The sequence below is a fragment of the Sarcophilus harrisii genome, chromosome 6 (genome assembly GCF_902635505.1).
Source record: "Sarcophilus harrisii chromosome 6, mSarHar1.11, whole genome shotgun sequence".
NCBI classification, from domain to species: Eukaryota; Metazoa; Chordata; class Mammalia; order Dasyuromorphia; family Dasyuridae; genus Sarcophilus; species Sarcophilus harrisii.
Window position 1 is genome coordinate 149,762,499 of NC_045431.1, and position 22,328 is coordinate 149,784,826.

Genomic DNA, 22,328 nt, shown 5'->3' on the forward strand with positions numbered 1-22,328 from the left:
TAAAACTTTAAAATTGAAGTCCAAAAGCTTTTTTTTCTTTAAAATTCCTTTGAAAGTCTTTTTTCCATTTCTTTCCTTTAACGCAAATATTCATTTTTGTGTAAAAAAGAAAGTCAACGTCCATGAACTTATGTGCTATTTCTAATAGTCACTCTAGATCTAATTCTCTGGTTATGTCAAGCACTTTAGAATAGATCTGAAAGGGCTTAAATGAAAAGAGAGGAGAGGATTCTTCCAACTCACCCTTCTGTCCAGGCGCCACAGGAGTGGCATATTGGCATATGTTTCTGGAATTTTTCAGTGATATTGACTTTTTTCCTCCCTAAAAAAAAAAAAAAAAATTGTTCTATGGAATGAACAATTGAAGGAATATAAACTATCAATAAAATCTTGCTTTTTTTTTTTTTTTTTTTTTTTAAGCTAAAGGTTTTTTTTTTTTTAAGAGCTGTTCTACAAACAAATGCTATGAATAGCTTAACACCTCCTCACCTCTTGTGCTAGGCTTCTGTCAGCAGCTGGCACCACTTCAAATGAGTCTATTGCAGGAGAATCAACAGAACATGAGGAGAAAGCCTGCCCTTGTAGCCTTGCTTATCAACCTTGTTCCCTTTAATAGCTGGGACACAGCTAAACTCTAGAGCTCTGACCTCCTTGACACTTACCATTTCACACAGTAGCTCTTCCATTGAAGGAAAAAAATTGGTTAGGAGAGACAACTGTGGCTGAAACAATGAACATCATCGCAGAACTCTTCCTGCTTCTGGCCATTGTCATCTACTCCTACCTGGAGGCCTTGGTGAGGCTATTTATTCCAGTGAAAAGAAAGTCTGTCAGTGGAGAGATTGTCTTGATTACTGGCGCTGGACATGGAATTGGGAGACTTACTGCCTATGAATTTGCCAAACACAAAAGCAAACTGGTTCTATGGGATATTAATAAGGTAATGAAATATATTTTTTATTATAGCTTTTTATTTATGCATGGGTTATTTTATAGCATTGACAATTGCCAAACCTTTTGTTCCAATTTTTCCCCTCTTTCCCCCATCCCCTCCCACCATGGCAGGTTGACCAATACATGTTAAGTATGTTAAAGTATAAATTAAATACATTATAAGCATACTACATTTTTATTTCTTTCAACTTCTCAACTTGTGTAGACCAGAGGAAAAAATGATGCATTTAGAGGCAAGAGAATTTGGGTTTGAATCCAATTTCAGATGTTTATTTCCTATATTATCCTTTGTGGTCATTAAACCTTTTTCAACTTCAATTTGCTCATCTGTAAAATGACGATAATATCTGTATCATTTATATTACATGACTATTGGGAGGATCAAAAGACAGGACAACATCTGTCAAGTGCTTTACACTTCTTAAAAAGCAATGTAAGTCAACAGTTGCTCTACCAACTGAGCATCTTGTAAAGAAACTAAGAGGGAGTTTTAGCTTCTTTTTTTTTTTTTTTTTTTTTTTTTTTGCATTCTCAGTTTTAAAATTTGGGGAAACATCTTTAGAAATAAACTCTCTGGAGCCATATTCTTCCCTTATATATGATATCTTAGAGCTTTAGAGTTCTATGTGAGATCTCCACCATGATCACTGAGCTTCGCTTTCATAGAACACAAGATGTGGAGCAATCCAGCTCATTCCACTGTCAGCAGGTAAGCCTTAGAAGGAGAGAAAAACAAACTTCCTATCTTTTAAGCAGGGGTCCTCAAACTATGTCCCGCGGCCAGATGCAGCAGCTGAGGACGTTTATCCCCCTCACCCAGGGCTATGAAATTTTTTTATTTAAAGGCCCACAAAACAAAGTTTTTGTTTTTACTATAGTCCGGCCCTCCAACAGTCTGAGGGACAGTGAACTGGCCCCCTATTTAAAAAGTTTGAGGACCCCTGATAACCTTTAGATTTAGACTAAATCTAAAGGATAATGCCACCACCCTTATAATAGTCTCATTTCTGTGGAGAATTTTCAGTTACCACTGTTGGATTTTAGTTACCATTCACACTGTTAGATTCACAGTCTTTCTTCTAATCATATCTTTATGGTACTTGCTTTGTCTTCTGGTCTCAAAAAAAAAAAAAAAAAAAAAAGAGACACACAATACTTCCTAGCTCTGTGACCCTGGACAAGTCACTTAATCCCAATTGCCTCAGCAAAAAAAAAAAAAAAAGAAAAGAAAAGAAAAAAAGAAAGAAAGAAAGAAAAAGGAAAAAAAATTGCAACTGAGCAATGTTGTAAGAAAGATCAATTATGAAAGACTATTACCCTGAACAATACAATGATCCAAGACGATTCTAAAAGACTCATAATGGAAATAAATGTTAACTACCTCCAGAGAGAGAACCATGATTTCTGAGTGCTAACTGAAATATAATTTTCTCACCTTTTTTTTTTTTTTTTGCTTTTTTTTTTTTTCAGAAGCAGGGAGGGAAGAATTATATGCCAAAGATAGAAATGTTTTAAATGATTTCTCATTTATAAGTGATATCATTTAGCTTTCCTTCTCAGTGATTGGGGAGGGTGAGGAGAGGTAGAGAATTTGAAACTCAAAATTTAAAAAGAAAAGGATAATAAAAATAAAAAGAAATTTAAATAAATTTGCAACTGGAGTTAAGAAACATTATTGTAACCATATAGCTTTCATAGAATTCTGTGACATGAAAAAGAAACTGCACTTCATTTAAATGTTCTAATACAGTTCTTTCACTCTCTCTGACACTGATAGAGCTCCCAGAAAAATCTCTTTTATTTTTTAAAAATAGATTCTAAAAAATAGAAAGTACATTAACTTTTCATGGATTTTATCTTTTCTTTTTAATTTACCAAATGAATATTTTTTTAAAAAAGCATTCCTACAGTGAAGTCATGAAATAGAAGTTTATTTTTAAAGGTATCCAAAGAAGTTAACAAAGAACTTCTTTTAAAATTGAGAAACTTAGTTTCAATTGGAAAAAAATACTTTTATTTGTAGCCATATTTTCTTAACATTCCATATTTCTTTTTCTTTTGTAGACTAGAGCCTCTTCATTCTCTAAACAGAGATGCATGAAATTAAACATAATAATCAAACATTTAGTAACATATTATGAATTTCAGGAAAAATCATAGAATATGCTAGAGGAGTCAGATTTCCCTAAATCAGTTGAATTTTCATTATAAATTATCTTGTGACACTAAATATCCCTCTCATTATACAATTTATGTAATGGGAAGTTGGCAGAATCTTAGAGGCTACAATCTCTTCAACATCGTCTTATTTCCTGTGTCAACAATACCTTAAAATCTTTCCCCATTTATACCCAGAAACCCAGGTGTGGACAAATAACCTAGTTCTCATATTTCAGTGGTTTTTTTTTTTTTTTTTTTTTTAAGTAAGAATTAAAGCTTGGCCATGTTAAGCAACAATAAACAAAAGTGTTACTAATTCCAACAAACATAATCCTTCCTCAAGGTCAAGTTTGCCCAAACACAGGCAAGGCAAATACATAGTTCATTTACCTTCTCGTATACTTTTTGATGTCCTTAATTTCATGTTACCCAAAAGAGAGGAGACAGAAGAAAAAATTCAGAATCTACAAACCACATCCCTTACCCCAATCTACCGATTGCCAACCCCATTTTCCAGTCCCCACCCCAATACCACTACCAACACCCCTGCCCTACCTACCCAAGGCAGACATTTCTGTTCTCTATAATCTTTTCTTAGCATTTGTTTGGAAAAAAAAGACCTGCCACTAGATGATTGTATGTATCTTCCAAGCATATGGCAAATCAGAAAGGAATATTTTCTTGTTGATACATAGTTAACTCATTCTCTTTACATGTATATCTTAAAGTAATAGAATCTTCAAAGAAGTTACTCTAAGTTTTGGTTTTATGAAACCAGTCCTCTTCCAACCAATAAGAACATTCTCCAAGGTAAGGCATATTATCAGTTATAATAACTGTTAGATCCTTATTGGACATGCTTTGATAAATATTAAAATGATTACCTGGAATCTCTGTCCTCAAGACAGTTAAGAAGACAGCAACATAAGAACCAAAAAACGTGTAGATCTGAGGCGTTTAGCTCTCGCTGTATGTTTATACGTGTAGAAAGAGATATAATCACAGAGAGAATCAAACAAAAAGAGAAAGATGGGGAACAAAGAAGTAAAGAATAAGAAAGAGAATGGGAAAACATGGTTCTATCCATGAAAAATAGTTACTATAAACTAATCTTCAAGATATCTATCCAGATATGTCTTTTTAGGAAAATAAGATTTTAATTGAATTGTACCAGATTGGGTAGTTAGTGTCTTATCTGGAGAATAAAAAAATAAAAGAATCTCATAAAGTCCCTCTGATCCCTGGGATTCTGTGATTTACAATTTGGGACAATGCCTGACTCTGACATTTTGCAGTTCTGGGAGATGTTGTTTGAGTTTCCATTGCACCTGGTTTCTTTACTCCTACAACTTGAAGGCCATATTCTCATTTTGTTTTTGGTGATACAAATTGTTGCCTTGGGAAAGCAATGTGATAGGAAGAATAAATATAACACAGAAAGAATAGTCAAGGTTGAAGATAAACGACCTTTCAAGTAAAACCAACATCACATTTCACAATCCCCTACTCAGTCTGCATGTCTATTCTATGTTTGAATGACTATTTTGTAATTCTAGAGGGAGTTTTCATAATGAAAGCTCAGGTTTATCTTAATAATTGATTATTAATATAGGGGTAGCAAGGTAGGTAAAATGACTTAAGAGGAGATTTTCTCCCACCCTTCCCATTCCCAACAGAGATGATTTGTTGAAGTAAATGGACAACCACTGGATCATATGGGGTCCAATCAGCTTTGACTCCCTGAAAGACTTACCCCTACTATAGTTTTACTTGTGTGATCCCAAAAAAGGGCAATGAAATAAGGTTAGCTCCACAATGGAAGGTATTGAGTTTGACTTACCAGGGATCTTAACTTGATAACCCTATAAATTGGGACAGCTTGTTCATTTTTCAAGGCTGGGTTACAGACTAATCTAGGGAGGTCATAAAAATGCTAAAGCAAACCATAATAAGACCCATGTTCATAGATAAAACCAACATTCATTGAAGTTTACTTTTCTCTTTTTAAGAAGAGAACACAAGAGGAGGCATGGTAAATAAAAACTATCCAGAGTTAGGCAGCAAGTAAATCTCCCCCATTGGAAGTTTAAAGTGAAAGGCCTAATAAAAGAACCATTTTTCCTGAAATATTAATGAAAGAATATCAAGGTAATTAAATCAGAAGAAGAGAACCAATTTTACTTAAAACTGAAAGTCACCAGAAGATGCTTTCAGTATATCTAGTTGTTTCCTTTTATTGCTGATTTCAGTTCATTATCCATAATTATATAGTTAATGAATAAATATAGGGAGCATTGTTTGCTGCTTCTTCAATTCCTTTCCAGATTCTACCTAATTTCAATAAACTTTTTTCATTATACCTTGGAAGGTACATCGTACAGGAATTTCTTGAAGTTACAAAACCAATCTACTTTTGAAAAAGTTTCAAGGAGTAGCTAAGTGTGTGGTAGATTAAAGCATCAGTCCTGAAGTCAGGAGGATCTGAGTACAATGTGACCTCGGGCATTGACTAGTTGTGTGATCCTGGGCAAATCACTTAATTCTGATTGACTTCAAAAAAAAAAAAAAAAAGAAAGAAAGAAAGAAAGAAAAGAAAAAAGTGCCAAAAGGACATTCTTTAAAGTTATTGGTAAAAATTATACAAACTGATCTAGAATGACATAAATAGTCCTAGGAAATAATATACCCAATAACTCTAATAACGTACACAGGACAAAATGAATTTCAACAATTTTTCTTTTTCTTTTTTAAATTTTACGCTCTTTCTTACAAAGATTGTTTGTTGACTGGAGAAGTCGGAAGAAAATATGTATAAACTGCGACATATTTAACATATATAGGACTGTTTGCCATCTAGGGGAGGGGTGGAGGGAGAGAGGGGAAAAATCGGAACAGAAGTAAATGCAAGGGATAATGTTGTAAAAAATTACCCTGGCATGGGTTCTGTCAATAAAAAGTTATTATAATAAAAAAAAAGAAAATATGTATAGAAATGAATGTAACATGAAAACAGAGGATGCTAATATGATAATAATAACTAACATTGATAGAACATTTACTAGTATAAGAAACTGTGCTAAGCCCTTTTACAGTTATCTCACTTGATTCTCAATACAGGATGTGGGTGCGATTATTATCCCTGCTTTATAGATGAGGAAACTCAGGCAAATAGAGGTTAAGTGACTTGCCCAATATTATACAACTAGTTAAGTGTCTGAGGCTAGATTTGAAATTCAGGTCTTCTTGATTCCAGACCCAACACTATATCCACTAGCTATCTTCAGCATGAATGTAAATAGAAAGTTATAGGAAAAAGAAAATAGATTCATATATGGATGATGTCTAGAGAGTATAATAGTTGGCTATATAGCACTGCTGTGAGTGAAGATTCTACACCAACATTTCCTGAACTAATTTGACCATGGAAAACATCTATGTTTTTCTCATGATAAATGATTAATAAGTGTTTATTAATTACCTACTATGTTTTAGGCACTGTGCTAAATGCTGAAGGTACAAAAAGGGGCAAAACAGAGGCCCTATCCTTAAGGAGCTTACAATCTAATGGGGAAGATGATATGTAAGCAAATATAAGCAAAACAAGCTATATACGGAATAAATAGGAAATAACAGAGGGAAGGCACTAAAATTAAATGGGGTGGGGAAGTCTTCCTGAAGAAGACAGCATTTTAGTTGGGACTTAAAGGAAGCCAGTGACATCAGTAGTCAGAAGAGAGGAGGTATACTAGTCCTGGAATATAGCCAGAGAAAATGCCTTGAGATGAGAGATAGGGCACCTGTTTATAGAACAGCCAGGAGGCCAGGCTCACTGAATCAAAGAGAATATGTGGGAGATAAAGGCACCTATAAAAGAAGGCTTTTTTTTCAAGAAGTTTAGCTACAAGGAACAAGAGAGATGTGGGACATTTGCAGAGATACAAGGATCGAGTAAGAGGTTTTGAGGATAGGGGAGATAATAGGCACCTTTGTAAGCAGAAGGAAATGAACCAGCTAATGTGGAACTATAAAAAATAAAATGAGTGGAGAAAATAAAGAGGGAAAACCTGTTCTCTGTTGTTTCCAGAATAAAATATACACCCTTCAGTCTGACTTTTAAAGCTTTATACACAGTTAGAATTCCACATTTTTGGATTGATTTTGTATCTCCTTCACCAACTCTACATTTTACACAAATTAGATGACTACATATTCTCCCAGTTTTGACAACACATCTCTCATTTCTGTGCCTTCACACAGGCAAATCCCACATTACACAGGCACATTCCAATACCTGCAATTCATTAAGTCTTTAACTTAGTCTCATCTCTCTTTAAGATTCAACACTGGACCTTGGAATCATGAAGACTTAAGTTCAAATGCAGCCTCACATGCTAATTAGCTGTATGACTCTGGGCAAGTCATTTAACCCCATTTTTTTCTCCCCCCCCCCAAAAAAAAAAAGAATAAATAAATTAATTAAAGGGTTCTACATTAGAATTAAGGGCAGCTAGGTTGCATAGTGGATAGAATACCAGAATCATCTTCCTGAGTTCAAATCTGGCCTTAGATATTAACTAGCTGTGTGATCCTGGATAAGTCACTTTACTCTTTTTGCCTCAGTTTCCTCATCTCTTAAAAAATGAGCTAGAGAAAGAAATGGAAAACCATTTCAGTATTGCTGCCAAGAAAATCCCAAATGGGGTCACAAAGAGTTAAACACAACTGAAAATAATTGAACAACAAACATGAGAATTACTATTGTATACAAAAGACTAAGGATCCAGGAAGATGGCACTCTCTGAAGTTTTATCCCTTTTTATTTTTAACTCTATCCATTGCATTTTACCTTCTATCTAGATGCTGCAGTAGATAGAGAACTGGATCTGGATACAGGAAGACCTGAGTTTAAAACCAACCTCAGACCCCTAGTAGTTTTTGCTGGGCAAGTCACTTAACTTTGATTTGTCTGTCCTCGACTGTAAAATGAGCACCTTATCTCATATGGTTATTGAGAGGATCAAATAAAATTAATAAAATTATGTTTGTGAAGTATGGCTATATAAGTGCTTATAACTTTCTCCTTTGCATCTCATTTTCTGTTTGCAGCATGGTATTGAAGAAACAGCTGCTGAATGCAGAAAACTAGGAGCCCCAACTCATGCTTTTGTGGTTGACTGCAGTAAAAAAGAGGAAATTTATAGCATGATAGACAAGGTAAGGACTAAGTACATCTTTGCACAAATTCTTAATGGATCAATTACAAGGGATCCAGGAGACATGAAAGGACTGATCTAAAAAAAACAAACAAACAACAACAAAAAAAACTTATTCCATTGCCTTTTTTTTTTTTTTTTGCATTATTCTTAACCTTGAAATCATGTTCTATGATAGGATTTTCTCCTTAGCTACATATCTTATCCAAACATTGTTGTTTTGTTTTGTTGTATTTTTATTGGAGCTGTGATTTTCATGGGCATGAGGAGAATGAGAAAACTCTATTAATGCAGCTATTCTTCTAGATTTTAGGGAATTTCCTGGTGCATCAAAAGGTCAAGCAATTTGCCAGTCAGGTAGAGGCAGCTCAAAAATACACATACACATATACATACACATACACATTCTCACATTCACACATATATATACAATCTAACACTATCTGATCTGGCTCTCACTATTGACCTTAAATATGCACAGGAGCTTGACTGAAGACAAGATATATTCCAACAAAAACAGAATCCTTTTTTTTTAATTGGGTTCATGAGTTTTTGTTGTTGTTGTTGTTGTTGTTGTTTTAGGAACTCCTGTTTTGCATTGTATTGGCTGAGTGATAGAAAGGACAGAATATTTAGGCTTAGAGTCAGAAAGACCAAAGTTCAGGGATGAACTGGATTGTTAGGTTTTCAGAGTGAACCATTACAACTTAAAAACTGGCAAATAATACAAATCAGATTTATTTATTTATTGACTGTCTAGATTTGAGAAAATGAAAGAGAAAATGTTAATAATGCAAGTTATACATAAAAGTGTGTCTTGTGTACATTGGGGGGAGAAGGGAGCTGGTTGTTAAACATTTACTACCTAACTGTTTCTTGCCTCAAACACTTACTAACTGGTAACCCTGGACAAGTCACTTAACCGACTCAGTCTTAGTTTACTCAATTGAAAAATGAGGATATTAATAGGACCTACTTCATTGGGCTGTTATGAGGATCATAAGAAATAATATATGTAAATTTCTTTGGAAGTTTAAAGCACTATGTAATATTGTCTACAGATAGAGATTGGACCTTTAATTTCACTCATATAGGGAACTTGTGGAAGAGGAAATTACCTTGTCAAATGTGAGTCAAAGTACTTAGAGCATTATCTAGCATATTGAAACTAAATGACTTGCCCAGAGTAGTTTGGGTAGGATTTGAACCCAGGTCTCTCTAGGTTCAAGTTAGTTTTCTAGCCATTATAAGATACTGTGATAACATTACCGTTAATGACATAATATTTTTCATGTCTGCTACTCTGTATAAAAAAGCTCTTTTGAACTTTGGTGATAAGTATTTTATAAAATAAATTTGGATAGATGTAATACTGTTATAGTGATAAGTTCATTTTTAAGTATAAGGGCAATATAATGACATGGTTCCTTTCTTTCTATTATGAAGAAATTTCTTTTCAATGAAAGTTTTAAGTTCAACCAAAATTCTTTAGGGCCCCCAGTTAGGAAAATTATTTAGACAGAAGATGGATTTTCTGCCTTAATTCTATTTAAATCTTTCTCTTACTAACCTCTGCCTTTGTGATTAAGTTAAAATTCAATTTATTGAGCAGTGTATGTGGATAAACAGGCATTAGGTATGTAACTTTAAGACTAGAGAAGACCTTTTCCCTTAGTCCATTAAAAGCTGTGGCTTCAACCTGAAGTCTTCTGCTCCCCATAGATTCTTTTATAGATCTTCCCTATAATTCCCAATTTGTTGTTTCTGGTGTACATCATTCTGTCTTCTAGCTCCATGCCTTGTCTGGGCTAAATCTTGTAAATTCCCTTCTTTTTTCAGCCCCATAGCTTTCTTAAATTCCTTCAAGGCTCATATTAAATGCTACCTCGTATGCTATCTTCTCCACCCAAATAAATTTCTGTTGTTTCCCTTCAAGCTTCTTGAGGGCAGGGATTAATTTTTTCCTTTGTATTTCCAATGCCTGGTATACCTAGCAGACAATAGAAAATAAATAAATAATATATGAATGTTTGTATTTAATATACTTCATGCTTATGCTGGCGGGGGGAAGGGGGGAGCGGGGGGGGGGAATGAGAGTGTCAGGGGGCAGAAGAGGTACTTCTTCACAATGTAAACTAAAGAAATAATTTAGTCCTTGTTTACCTCTACCTGAAACCTTCAAGATATTGTGATACACAATATTAATCCTGTTCTTTAAATTTTAAAAGATAAAGAAGGAAGTTGGTGATGTGACCATCGTGGTAAATAATGCTGGAACAATTTATCCAGCAGACCTTCTGAGTACCAAAGATGAGGAAATTACCAAAACATTTGAAGTCAACATCCTAGGTCACTTCTGGGTAAGCACAAACCACAAATATGGGCCTGTGAAAGGTTTACTTCATTTATGTTGACATCTTTCTTTGCTAAGATTGACTGGACTATACAAAGAATAAAATAAAAACCTGTATTGAAAGTAATTTCTCTGTCTCTCCCTATTGAACTATTATTAAGATTATTAAAGCACTCCTGCCTCCCATGATGAAGAGAAACCATGGTCATATCATCACCGTGGCATCCATATGTGGTCATGGAGTGATTCCTTATCTTATCCCTTACTGGTATGTATTGATTTCTATTAAGGTACTTTCCTAGTTTCTTATTTTGAAGGATTCTTCCATCTTCTTCTTAGTAATTTCAGAACTCTAGAGAAAATATAGTTTGTAATATCTTTACCTGAACCAGAAAAGATATTTTTATGTATATATGAACTGTGGAAACAGTATAGACTTGAATTACAGGTGTCAGTCAGAGATAACCATAAAAAAATCAACAATGCTTTTTGAACTATATTCTCCGTAAAATAAAGAACAACAGAAGCAGAAATAGGCCACTATCACATGTAGATACATGTGATAGCCTCAGGGTCAGTGCCTAGCCATTGTGGAAGAGTCTTACATCAGAATATTTGTTTGTACTTATGTCATGAGATTTTTAAATGACTTGGTGTGTGGACAGTTGTTTATTTTTCTATCATCTCTTTACACAATAATGTTAAGCCAGGTAGACATTAGACCAGCAAACATGTTGTGCCAGTGCCTAACTGTGGAAGAAAACCTTGAAAACCAGCTTATAATATCATATCACTTATATGAAACTCCACATTGTAAATTCTGTCAAAAGTTATACCAATTGCTTATCTCTGCCTTATACCAATAATAATAAATAGCATTAGCTTATCAATATTTTGACAAGATTTTTACTCACTTGCAGTATATTATGATAATGAAAGTATATGTCAGTGACTTTGTAAGGAGCTGCAGTATAGGAGCTGGGCTCCATACTCTTGGCTATTTTCTATGCTTTCCCTGATAATGTAGATATTCCCAAAGGAAGAGGAAGAGATTGTGCAGGCAAAGGAATATGTTCATGTTGTTAAGCTCAAACTCCTTTTTCCATTTAAGACATACATATAGAAATTATACAACTTAAAACACATGCTACTATTTCAATAATTGAAAAAATCCAAACTTATAGGAATTTCCTCTCTTCTCCTCTAAAGAACAATAACTCATTCTTATACAGAACTTTAAAGTCTGTAATACATTTTCCTCATGACAACACTGTGAGATAAATAATATATGTAATATCATCTATACTTTGCACTTGAGGAAATTGAATCTTAAAAAAACATCCGAGATCTTCAGAACTAGATCTGATTTTAGGTCCAGCATTTTAGCTACTCTCCCTTACCACCTGTGATAGAAGCAGCTAATGTTTTTCTTTTTGTTATTTTCTTAAAGGAGTTTATATATTACAGAATATTAAAAACAAAATTAAGAAGTTGAAGTGCAAATGGTAAAAGGGAAAATGTATACAGCAACTATAGAGTTAAAAGACCGCTAAAACCTAAAGACCATTTAATCCCAATTCTTTATTTTATATCTGAGGAAACTGAGTCCCAGAGAAATGAAGAGATTTTCCTGAGGCCATCCAGTTACTAAATCAGGATCCAAGATTAAAACTAAGATCCACTGACTTCAAAGCCAGGATACTTTTCATTATATAGTACATGTATTTTAGGAAAACGGTTGTCTTTATAGCTTTTTTGCACTCAACATTTTTTTTTTCTACATAAGAGAAAACAACTAAAGCTATAGAGATTGGATTCATAGACCTTGTGAAGACAATTTGCAACTGACTAAAAATTGTTATAGTTGGGATTTTTTTTAAAATTACTTATATCTGTGAATAATGGTCATGATTTGTCCCTGGGAAATCGCCAATTTAAATCTTTTCTTTTATATAGGCACTCTATTTAAGCATGTAAGGGATCTAAATTAAGTTTTTTTTTCATAACCTAAGAAAATTCAATGTAGAAGAATTTGTTAAGTTGGATAGCATATTCTAATCTATTTTCCATTCAAACAAACACTTTCCACTGTAGAATTCTGATAAAGAAAGGAACCTCATATTTTCTATTGATAATAATTATTTATAAATCTCTTGTAGTTCCAGTAAATTTGCTGCTGTTGGGTTTCATAGAGCCCTAACATCAGAACTTGCTGCCATGGGAAAAAATGGTATCAAGACTTCTTGTCTCTGTCCTGTTTTTGTGAATACTGGATTTACCAAGAATCCAAGCACAAGGTAAGGATAACAGAAGAATATGGTACAGGGCTTAAGAATTCTGGTTTTCATGCAGATCAAAGCTGAGAAGACCATAAAAACTGGAGGAAAAAAAATACAGTTTTAACTACCATTCTGACTAGATTGTCTATGTGACTTCTAAGTAAGGGACAGAGTTGGCTCTTTGGTGCTAACTCCTCATTTCCCCCTGCAGAAGAAACAGAAGGATCCCAGGACATTGTCTACCTCTGCCCATAGGACTGGCTCAGAGATGCCACTCTCTCTTTCTTTCTCCACCTTCTCATAGGTGGAGACTGCCTCACCTGTTCAAAGCAGCATAAGCTACAAGGGAACAAAGAGATTTTGTCAGAATTTTTGCTGGAAACATGTCCCAGATTCACAAAGATCTTTCCCCTGCTTACTTGGAAAGTTTACTAAATATGGACTGTTTATCATTAATTGAGCAATTAATAACAAAATACCTATAAGTAAAATAATGAATAATAAAAATTTTAGAGGTTAGAGTAGAAATATCTTCTAACCATTGGACAGACACTGGAATAAATCTCCCTGAATCATCTTACAAGCTGCAAAAATCTCCATTAGGCAGTCCTTACCTTAGGACTATTTCAGAAAATGCAAACAAATAATATTCAGGTTCAACTACAGATATCTGTGAAAAATAAACAACTTTTTAAAAAAACATAAAACAATGTAAATATGAAAGAATAATATAGCAAAGTGAGAAATCAGAAATGAGTACCAAATACAGCCAACTCTGGAATAAGAGGAAAGGTAAAAGAGCAGTTATTAAGAGATAATGGATCACTTGTTCTTAATTCTTTGGTTTTCTGGAGTGGAACTATCCCTGAGGCTAGCCACCATACACACAGCTTAGTCTCTGGCCTGGAATACACATTGAAAAGTTGACCCTAAAAGGTCCCTTTCTGCAGCTGGACAGCTTCACAACTTCCCCCATCTGTCTGAACTGTTGTTTTCAAATTCCCAACTGTGTGGCCTTCCCATTCATTTTCATGATGAATCTTCAGGGTTTTAGATGAAAAACCCAAACAAAATGTTTTCCAGGCCCTCGTATTTCTTACTTTCCCTTTAAAGAAAATCAGCTTCTTTCTTGCATCAAAAATTTGAGTTTCCAGTTTGTAAAGTTCCAAATAAGTGTAACCCTTGGCCCTTCTGATAAAAGTAGTAGTAAGATGCTAGAGAGCACTACAAAACTGTCAGGAGTGAGCAATCAGCTTCTAATGAATTAAGGAAGAATGAGGTCCTGTATATCCATGGCAATATTCAGCTTCCATAAATAAGCAAATTATCCTCACCAAATGTCTGACAGGCAATTTTATGATTCAAGTTCCTCTATTAACACTATCAACTCAACTCCCTAAGAACAAGGATGAGTCTATATAATGGTAGACCCAATGGCCACTTAGGTTTCTTTCACTGCTAAAATTCTGTGGTTCTCTGGATCATTTCACTTTCAGTACTACTAACTATATAAAGACTTACTGATAAGAAACTAGCCCTGTAAGGGCAAAAACTGTTTCATTATTGTCAGGTCTCACGTCACCCATCACCTAGCACATAGTATGAATTTTAAAATGTTGATTAATTGATTAAATTGAAAGGGAATCATTGTCCTGAAGGCCTTTATAATGAAAATATTTCCAAAAGAAACAGTAAATGAAGTCTTTTATACTTTCCCATATTTATGATAAGGTTTCTTCTATAGGTTACTGAAAAGTCTAGAATCAAAACAGAGAAGACCTCAGAAATCCTCTACTGTGATATGCAGCCAAGAAGCAACAGTTAGAACTGAACAAGGAACAGCTGATTTGTTGCACTCCTTTTCCAATTTTAAACCAGGCTATATATTATCACCTTATTTAGTTAACTTATATGTAGAATACATCATGCAAAGTGCCAGACTAGAAGAAGCAAAACACATGTTTGCAATATGATTAGCTTCACAATGGTCTATCTTTGGGCGAAATCTTATCTTCTAGGGCCAAGCAGAACAAGTCTCTTTTCATTATTTTTTCCATATAAAAGAGTAAGTACATAGAAACAAATTGTGATCCTTGTACAGTTGGGACACAAAGCAAACTTAATATTAAAAATAAATAAGCAAGCTTATTTGTATAAGTTTTCTTTGATTTCTGTTTTAACCAATAAAAGTCCATTTTTTTAAGGTTATGGCCTATTTTGGAGACAGATGATGTTGTGAGGAAACTGATGGATGGCATTCTAACTGACAAGAAAATGATTTTTGTTCCATCGTATTTAAATTTCTGTTTGGTATTGGAAAAGTAAGTATGGTAGAATATATACTTTATTATTTTTTTTGGAGGGAGGGAAGCAATTGGGGTTAAGTGAATAGTCCAAGATCACATAGCTGGTAAGTGTCTGAGGCCATATTTGAACTCAGGCCCTCCTAACTCCAGGGCCAGTGCTCTACAATATATACTTTAGAAACAAGGCACCAATACTGTACAACTATGCATTTTGTCAATGATGTACTCTAGTCCTGGGAGGAAATAGTCCATGGCCATGATCCTTTCATGAGAGTAGTAATGATTCCTTTCTATCTATTAGCATCCACTCTCACCTTAATCATCTAGTCAGGCAACAAGTATTTAAGTCTTTACTATACACCAAACAGTTCTAAGCACCAGGGATACAAAGAAAGGCAAAAGCACAGTCCCTGCTTTCAAGGAGCTCACATTCTAATGGGGGAAACAACATGCAAATAACAAGATATAGAGATAGTACAAGGAAGAGAGTCTCATGGGGGATGCCATTAGCAACTGGAAGAATCAGAAAAGACTTTCCATGCATGAAAAACAGCTAATTCAAAAGCTTGGAAATGAAAAATAGAAAGCTACATGGAAAAAACTACAAGTTGGCTGGTAGAGATAGAGCTATCACTCAGCATGTACTTATTAAGTGCCTACTATGTTCTAGACACTGTGCTAGGTCTGAAAATAAAAGCATAAGAAACTCCAATCCATAACACTTTATACTTTCTTTTTTTTTTTTTTTAAATTTTAATAGCTTTTTATTTACAAGTTATATGCATGGGTAATTTTACAGCATTGACAATTGCCAAACCTTTTTTCCAATTTTTCCCCTTCTTCCCCCCATCCCCTCCCCTAGATATCAGGATGACCAATACATGTTAAATATATTAGATATTTTATACTTTCTAAGGAAGAAGATAAGAAATTATATAAATATAATCAGCATAAATGTAAGCTGAATACAAAAGAGTTCATTGCAAAGTAGTTTGGTAGAGAGAATACTGGCAGTCAAGGAGATCAGGAAAAGTTTCACATAGAAGACAGTGTTCAATCATTTTAAAGAAAACGAGACTCTGTGAGATAGAGATAAGGAAGGAAGGCATTCCAAGCATGTGGGGCAGCCAGTGCAAAAGCATGGAGATGGAAGATGTAAGTCCATGTAAGAGAAACAGAGACATGGCCAATTTGGCGGGATCACAGAGTGTGGAAAAGGGAGTCTAATAATTCCAATGAGCCTGGAAATATCATGAGAAGGGAAAGAGTCAGATTATGTAGGACTTTAAATCCCAAACAGAGAACTTTGCTTTTGATCCTAAAAGTAATAGGGAGCACTGGAGTTTATTCAGCTGGGAAGTGACATGGGCAGGTCGATGTGTTAAGAAAATCAGGTCAAAATTTGAAGAGACATCATGTATATTTGGTATCTCTAAAGAATGAGAACAAGGATTCATCTAGACCAAAACTATGAACCAGACAAGAAAGGAAGGTAATCAATGGATTCTAGTAAGCCACAATAAAAATCTAAATAGTATGTTTATTTCATATACATGGAGTGAATCTTCAAGGAGAAGAGATTTATTGAGTGATACTGGCAAAAGAGAATCTAAGGCAAAGATAGTATCAATACTAAGTAATGGAGAGGCAGACATTGAGTTCAGAGCCAAATGATTTCAGATTAAGCCCCACAAACTAGGGACAGGAAGTAAAAAGATTTACTTGTAAAATAATCTCAGTGTTACACTCTTAAATTGGTGCAACTGTGGTTTGTTTGTGTTTTGTTTTTTTTTCAAGCAAGAAAACTTCAGTTTAACCAGGAAAATACTGGATTCTAATGTATTTATTCTCATTTGATAACTTAGACAAATAAAGAATATAGTTAGACAATTTTATTAAACCACTCCTATTAACTACACTTGGAAAAAGTGTGATTTTGGCCAAATTATTTAACTTCTCTGGGTCTGTTTCCTTGTCTATAAAGTGGAGAATTGGGATAGGATTAGACTCAATGAGCCTTATGGTCCCTTCCGCTATGGGAAAATACTCAACAAAAAACATTTAGAGCTGATATTATATTGCACAAATAAATGTTTTCTTTCTTGAATTTTAAGCCATGATGAAAGGAAGCCATGGTGTCCAAAGTGATAATTTAACCCTATACCTAAGTTTTATACTTATTTTATATCTTATTATATTACATATATAACATATATATTATGCATAATATTAATATTTTACGTATATATAGAACCTAGTGTTTTATAGTCTGAAATGTACCTATCTTTACCAAATGCTAGAGATGCAAAGAACACAAAAATGGTTACCAAATATTTCCAGGTATCTCTTTTATGATTATTCAAAGAAAAGTCAGATTGGCCTTTTTCACTGACAATTCAAGTGAAGTTTCTCTCTTAAGTGCAGATGTCTATTTAAATAAGACATTTACTCTGCCGTGTATGTTTAGTTCCATGGAGGTTTTAACAAGCATATACAATTAATTCGTTCATTAGAAAAACATTGAATAGCCATTGAAAATATTACAAACTATCACAAAATAGGGAAATGTTTATTTTCAGAATCAAATACTACATGTTGCTTTTTATTTTTAAGCATTTTTGATATTACAAGTTTTCTTTTGTGGTTTATTCTGATATAATCATCTTGCTTACTCTGTAGACTTTCCCCGACTAATGAATGAAGTTATTTTTTACTTTGATTCACATTTAATGATCATGTTTTTTTCTTTCTTTTTCTTTTTTTAACTAATGGGATAAAACAATCATTTCCACAACATAAGACAATAAAAAAGACAATTGCACATGAAACTGCAAATCTACTATGCACAATTTTCAACAGAGCTGACTGTGCTGTTTAGTTAGTATTTGAAAATCTTCTAAAATATAGGACTGACATATTGGAGATTCTGAATATAAATATCAAAAGAAGTAGGGGAAGGAAAACCATTAATATTTTCTTTCCCAGTAGAATACAATTTTCTTTAAGTTAGAGAGTATTTCATTTTTGTTTTTTTTTTTTTTATATATCTCCAACACTTAGCACAACATCAAGAATAAGTAGATGATTAATAAATGCTTGTTGATTAACTGATTAATTAAGAAAAGAAACTAAATCCAGGCTAGGCAATCATCAGAAAAATAAAATTTGACAGTGAAAAAACTATTGGGAGGGCAACTAATCCTTAGATTAATATTTTGTGAATCTATTACTTTTACTCATTTCATATTGCCCTATTGTCTGTATTCTCAAAGAATGTTAATTTGAAAAACTTTCATTTTTTTCCCCACAGATTTCTTCCTGAGCGTGCATTAGCAGCGATAAACCGTGTACAAAACATTCAGTTTGAAGCAGTGGTTAGCTACAAACACAAAAAAAATTAAGACACTGGATTCAAGTAGCTGTATGATGCTTTTCAGCAATAAATCTTAGGAAGTTTTATAAAAATAGAAAAACAATGAGTGATTATGCATATAGGATTGCTATCTTTATCTTTATTTTTGAGATAAAATCTAAGATTTCAAAATTTTATTACATTTCTATTTCATGCAACTATTTTTATTCTACTTTTGTCCTTTCCATACCAGAGTGAACAAAAATATTTTTTTTGCTAAGTCTCACAGAAGGATTGTGGAATCGGAGTGGGAAGGGCTTTGCAGGTCACTTAGTCCAATTCCCATTTGAAAGATGAAGAAACTGAGTCTCAGGAATATTAAGTGCTTTGTCACACAGATAGGATCATCAGAAGTAGGATTTAAACTCAGTTCCTAGATAGCTAAGATTCTTTCCACTAGATCAGCTGTCTCCCAATGAGTAGTATAATACAGACAAAATAGCAAGTTCTCACCTCTGATGGGCTGTAGTTTCCTCTAAAAGACTAAATGGTCTCCCATGTCACTTCCAGCTCTAATTCTATGATTCCATTATTGAGTACTGGAAATCTTAAATGAAGTTTAAACAGGCAAGCAGACCATAAAAGGCACAACTCTTAAATAAATAAGTTTTGCAGTTAGGGGACAGCATACTAATAAATTAAGGTTTTTTTTCTCAAGTGATATTGTTTTTATCTTCTCCCTCCCACATGATTCAGTTGAAATCAGAATACCTCACCTCACCCTCTCTGTGACATTTTAATATCCAAGATCTCTATCTTACACACCAATGTCATCCTGCCTCTATCACTATCCTTTCCTTCTACTTCCATAAATCCTTTGATTTCAGAAAAGAGGGGAGAGAATCAATCATAAAAGCACCATTTAATTTGGAAAGCTAACCCCAGCATAGCTTCTCTATTTAGACAACCAAGGGTTTTCTCTAATCCTACTTCCAGGAATATTTAGCCACAACAAATATTTGAGAATGAAAGCTGACCTAGGAAAATGAATCAGAATTCTCTAGACTCAAGACTCCCAGACAGGGAAGTTTTACCTCGAGGGAATTAAAAACAACAACAACAATTTGTAGACCAAAGTACAATATATGTTTTAAACTCTTATTCCTAATTTCAAAACAGGTATGTTTTTGTGAGCAGCTAGGAGGCATAGTACTACTAGTCTGAAGTCAGACTGATTTTCCTGAATTCAAATCTGTATGACCCAAGGCAAGTCACTGTTTACCTCAGTTACCTCATCTGTAAAATGACCTGGAGAAAGAAATGGAAAACCACTCCAGTATTTTTGCCAAAAAAAAACCAATAACAAAAAAACAAAAAAGATCACAAAAAGTCAGACAAAAAGACCAAACAACAAATGATTTTGTGCCAAATATCAAATATCTATTACATAACTTTAGATTTTAAAAAATATACCATCTTTTAATAAATGTTGTTTTCTATTGTATTTTCCAAATATATATATATATATATATATATATATATATATATATATATATATAGTATCAACAATAAAAGAAAAATTTATATTCTATATACTCATCCTTCTTTCACAAGTTTGATCTCTAAAAGGACCTAGGTGGATAAAATGAAGAGTCTCAAAGGGGTGGGAAATCATAGATGCAGTACACAAAAGGAGTACAGTGGTCAAACACCACACATCAGGAAATCTTTTATATGAATGGTTACATTCATATGTATGGGCATGGGCAGATGCATGGGCAAGTACAAACTCCAGCTATGGTGTGTGTATATATTAAGCTCAGGGTTGTGGGTTTCTATCCTTTCATCTGATTGTTATTGCTAGAGAGGTTCACAGGGAACAATGAGAAAGGGAGACCTTAGAAATGGATGGCTTGTATTGCAACCCCCTTATCAACTACAAGGGGATTGTGATTAAGGAAGTTAATTAAATTGATTACACTCAGGAGAAACTTGCAGAAATTGTCTAAATGAAGCTAGCTGACCTCAGCTATTGGGCATATAGGAACATCAAATTACATAGGTAGGACAACCAGGAGTCTATAACATGACTTCTGTCAGCCAGGGCCTAGGAATATGTCATTCCTCACCAGAAAGTTCATTACTATGTTCTTCTGAACATTATACATTAACATTATATATCAACATTATAACAAATATTCTAGCTGACATTAATTGAACCCTTGATTTGGTACATCACATTCTGGTGGGGTTTATTGGGTATATTTCTTTTTTTATTTTTCAAAAAATGCTTGGACAATTCTTCAACATTAGCTCTTGCAAAACCTTGTGTTCCAATTTTCCCTCCCTTCCCCCACTCCCACCCCTAGATGGTAAGTAATCCGATATATGTTAAACATGGTAGAAATATTTTAAATCTAATGTTGCATATATATTTATACAATTATTGTGCTGCACAAGAAAAATAAAATCAAACCAGTTTTAAAAAAATAAGAAGCAAAATAAAATGCAAGCAAGCAACAACAAAAAAGAGTGAACGTGCTATGTTGTGAGCACATTCAGCTCCCACAGTCCTCTCTGTGGTTGTAGATGGCGCTCTTCATCACCGAACAATTGGAACTGTTTTGAATCATCTCATTTTTGAAAAGAGCCACGTCCATCAAAAAAATAGCCACATCCATCAAAAATACACAATTTGTAGACCAAAGTACAATATATGTCTTAATCAACTCTTATTCCTAATTACTTCCTTTCAAAACAGTTATATTTTTGTGAGCAGTTAGGAGGCATAGTGCTAGTCTGAAGTCAGACTGATTTTCCTGAGTTCAAATCTGTGTGACCCAAGGCAAGTCACTGTTTACCTCAGTTACCCCATCTGTAAAATAAACTGGAGAAAGAAATCGAAAACCACTCCTGTATCTTTGCCAAAAACATCAACAACAAACAAACAAATAAGATCACAAAAAGTCAGACAAAAAGACCGAACAACAAATGTTTTTGTGCTAAGTATCCATCAGAATTGATCATCATATAATCTTGTTGCCAAGTACAGAGATCTAGTTCTGCTCACTTCACTTAGTCTCAGTTCATGTATCCCCAGACCTCTCTGAAATCATCCTGCTAGTTGTTTCTTACAAAAAAATAATATTCCATAACATTCATATACCATAATTTAATTCAGCCATTCTCCAATTGATGGGCATCCACTTAGTTGCCAGTTTCTTGCCCTTGCAAAAAGGGCTGCCACAAACATTTTTGCACATGTGGGTCCCTTTCTTCTTGGGTATATTCTTATTTGGTAATACTTTTTGATTTTGGTGTTCATCAATACTTTGATGGTTATTGTTAACTACACTCAAGTGATTCCAGCTATGATAGTATTCTAGGATTGGGGCTAAAATGAGATGAGACTTTTACAAACCATCTAACGTTTCTAATATGAGTTTGGCAAATCAGAATCCATTCTGGAGAAGGAGAAAGGCAACAACAATACATTAGTTTTATGTGTATGAGAAAGAAATTACTTAGAGGATATTCTTTACATCCTGCTAGAGAAGAGAAAGAGTTGCTATGTTTTTGCAAATCTGTGTCCACATGGAGTAACTATGGAACAACTTCTCCAAGATGGTCTCCCAAATTTTTCTTGGGTACAAGGAAAGACCTACTTCTTTATTGTCTTCTCCTGAGTTTGTGTTTTAATTTTCCCTATCA

General features: G+C 34.0%; 1 protein-coding gene across 1 annotated transcript; it reads left to right on the forward strand.

Annotated features, from left to right (window-relative positions):
* The first annotated feature begins 560 nt into the window (after positions 1–560).
* On the forward strand, positions 561–19,564 carry HSD17B13 (hydroxysteroid 17-beta dehydrogenase 13). The gene is made up of 7 exons (XM_003774508.4): positions 561–940; positions 8,221–8,328; positions 10,556–10,687; positions 10,842–10,948; positions 12,840–12,977; positions 15,164–15,280; positions 18,576–19,564. The coding sequence occupies exons 1-7, from the start codon at positions 731–733 to the stop codon at positions 18,664–18,666; spliced, it is 903 nt and encodes a 300-aa protein (XP_003774556.1). The 5' UTR covers positions 561–730; the 3' UTR covers positions 18,667–19,564.
* The last annotated feature ends 2,764 nt before the right edge of the window (positions 19,565–22,328 follow it).

Excerpts from the sequence above, each read along its gene's own strand:
- HSD17B13 (XM_003774508.4), top strand. The coding sequence starts at position 731 with ATGAACATCATCGCAGAACTCTTCCTGCTTCTGGCCATTGTCATCTAC. Across the intron at positions 941-8,220 it reads TTCTATGGGATATTAATAAG|CATGGTATTGAAGAAACAGC; the intron begins GTAATGAAATAT and ends TTCTGTTTGCAG. Across the intron at positions 8,329-10,555 it reads TTTATAGCATGATAGACAAG|ATAAAGAAGGAAGTTGGTGA; the intron begins GTAAGGACTAAG and ends AAATTTTAAAAG.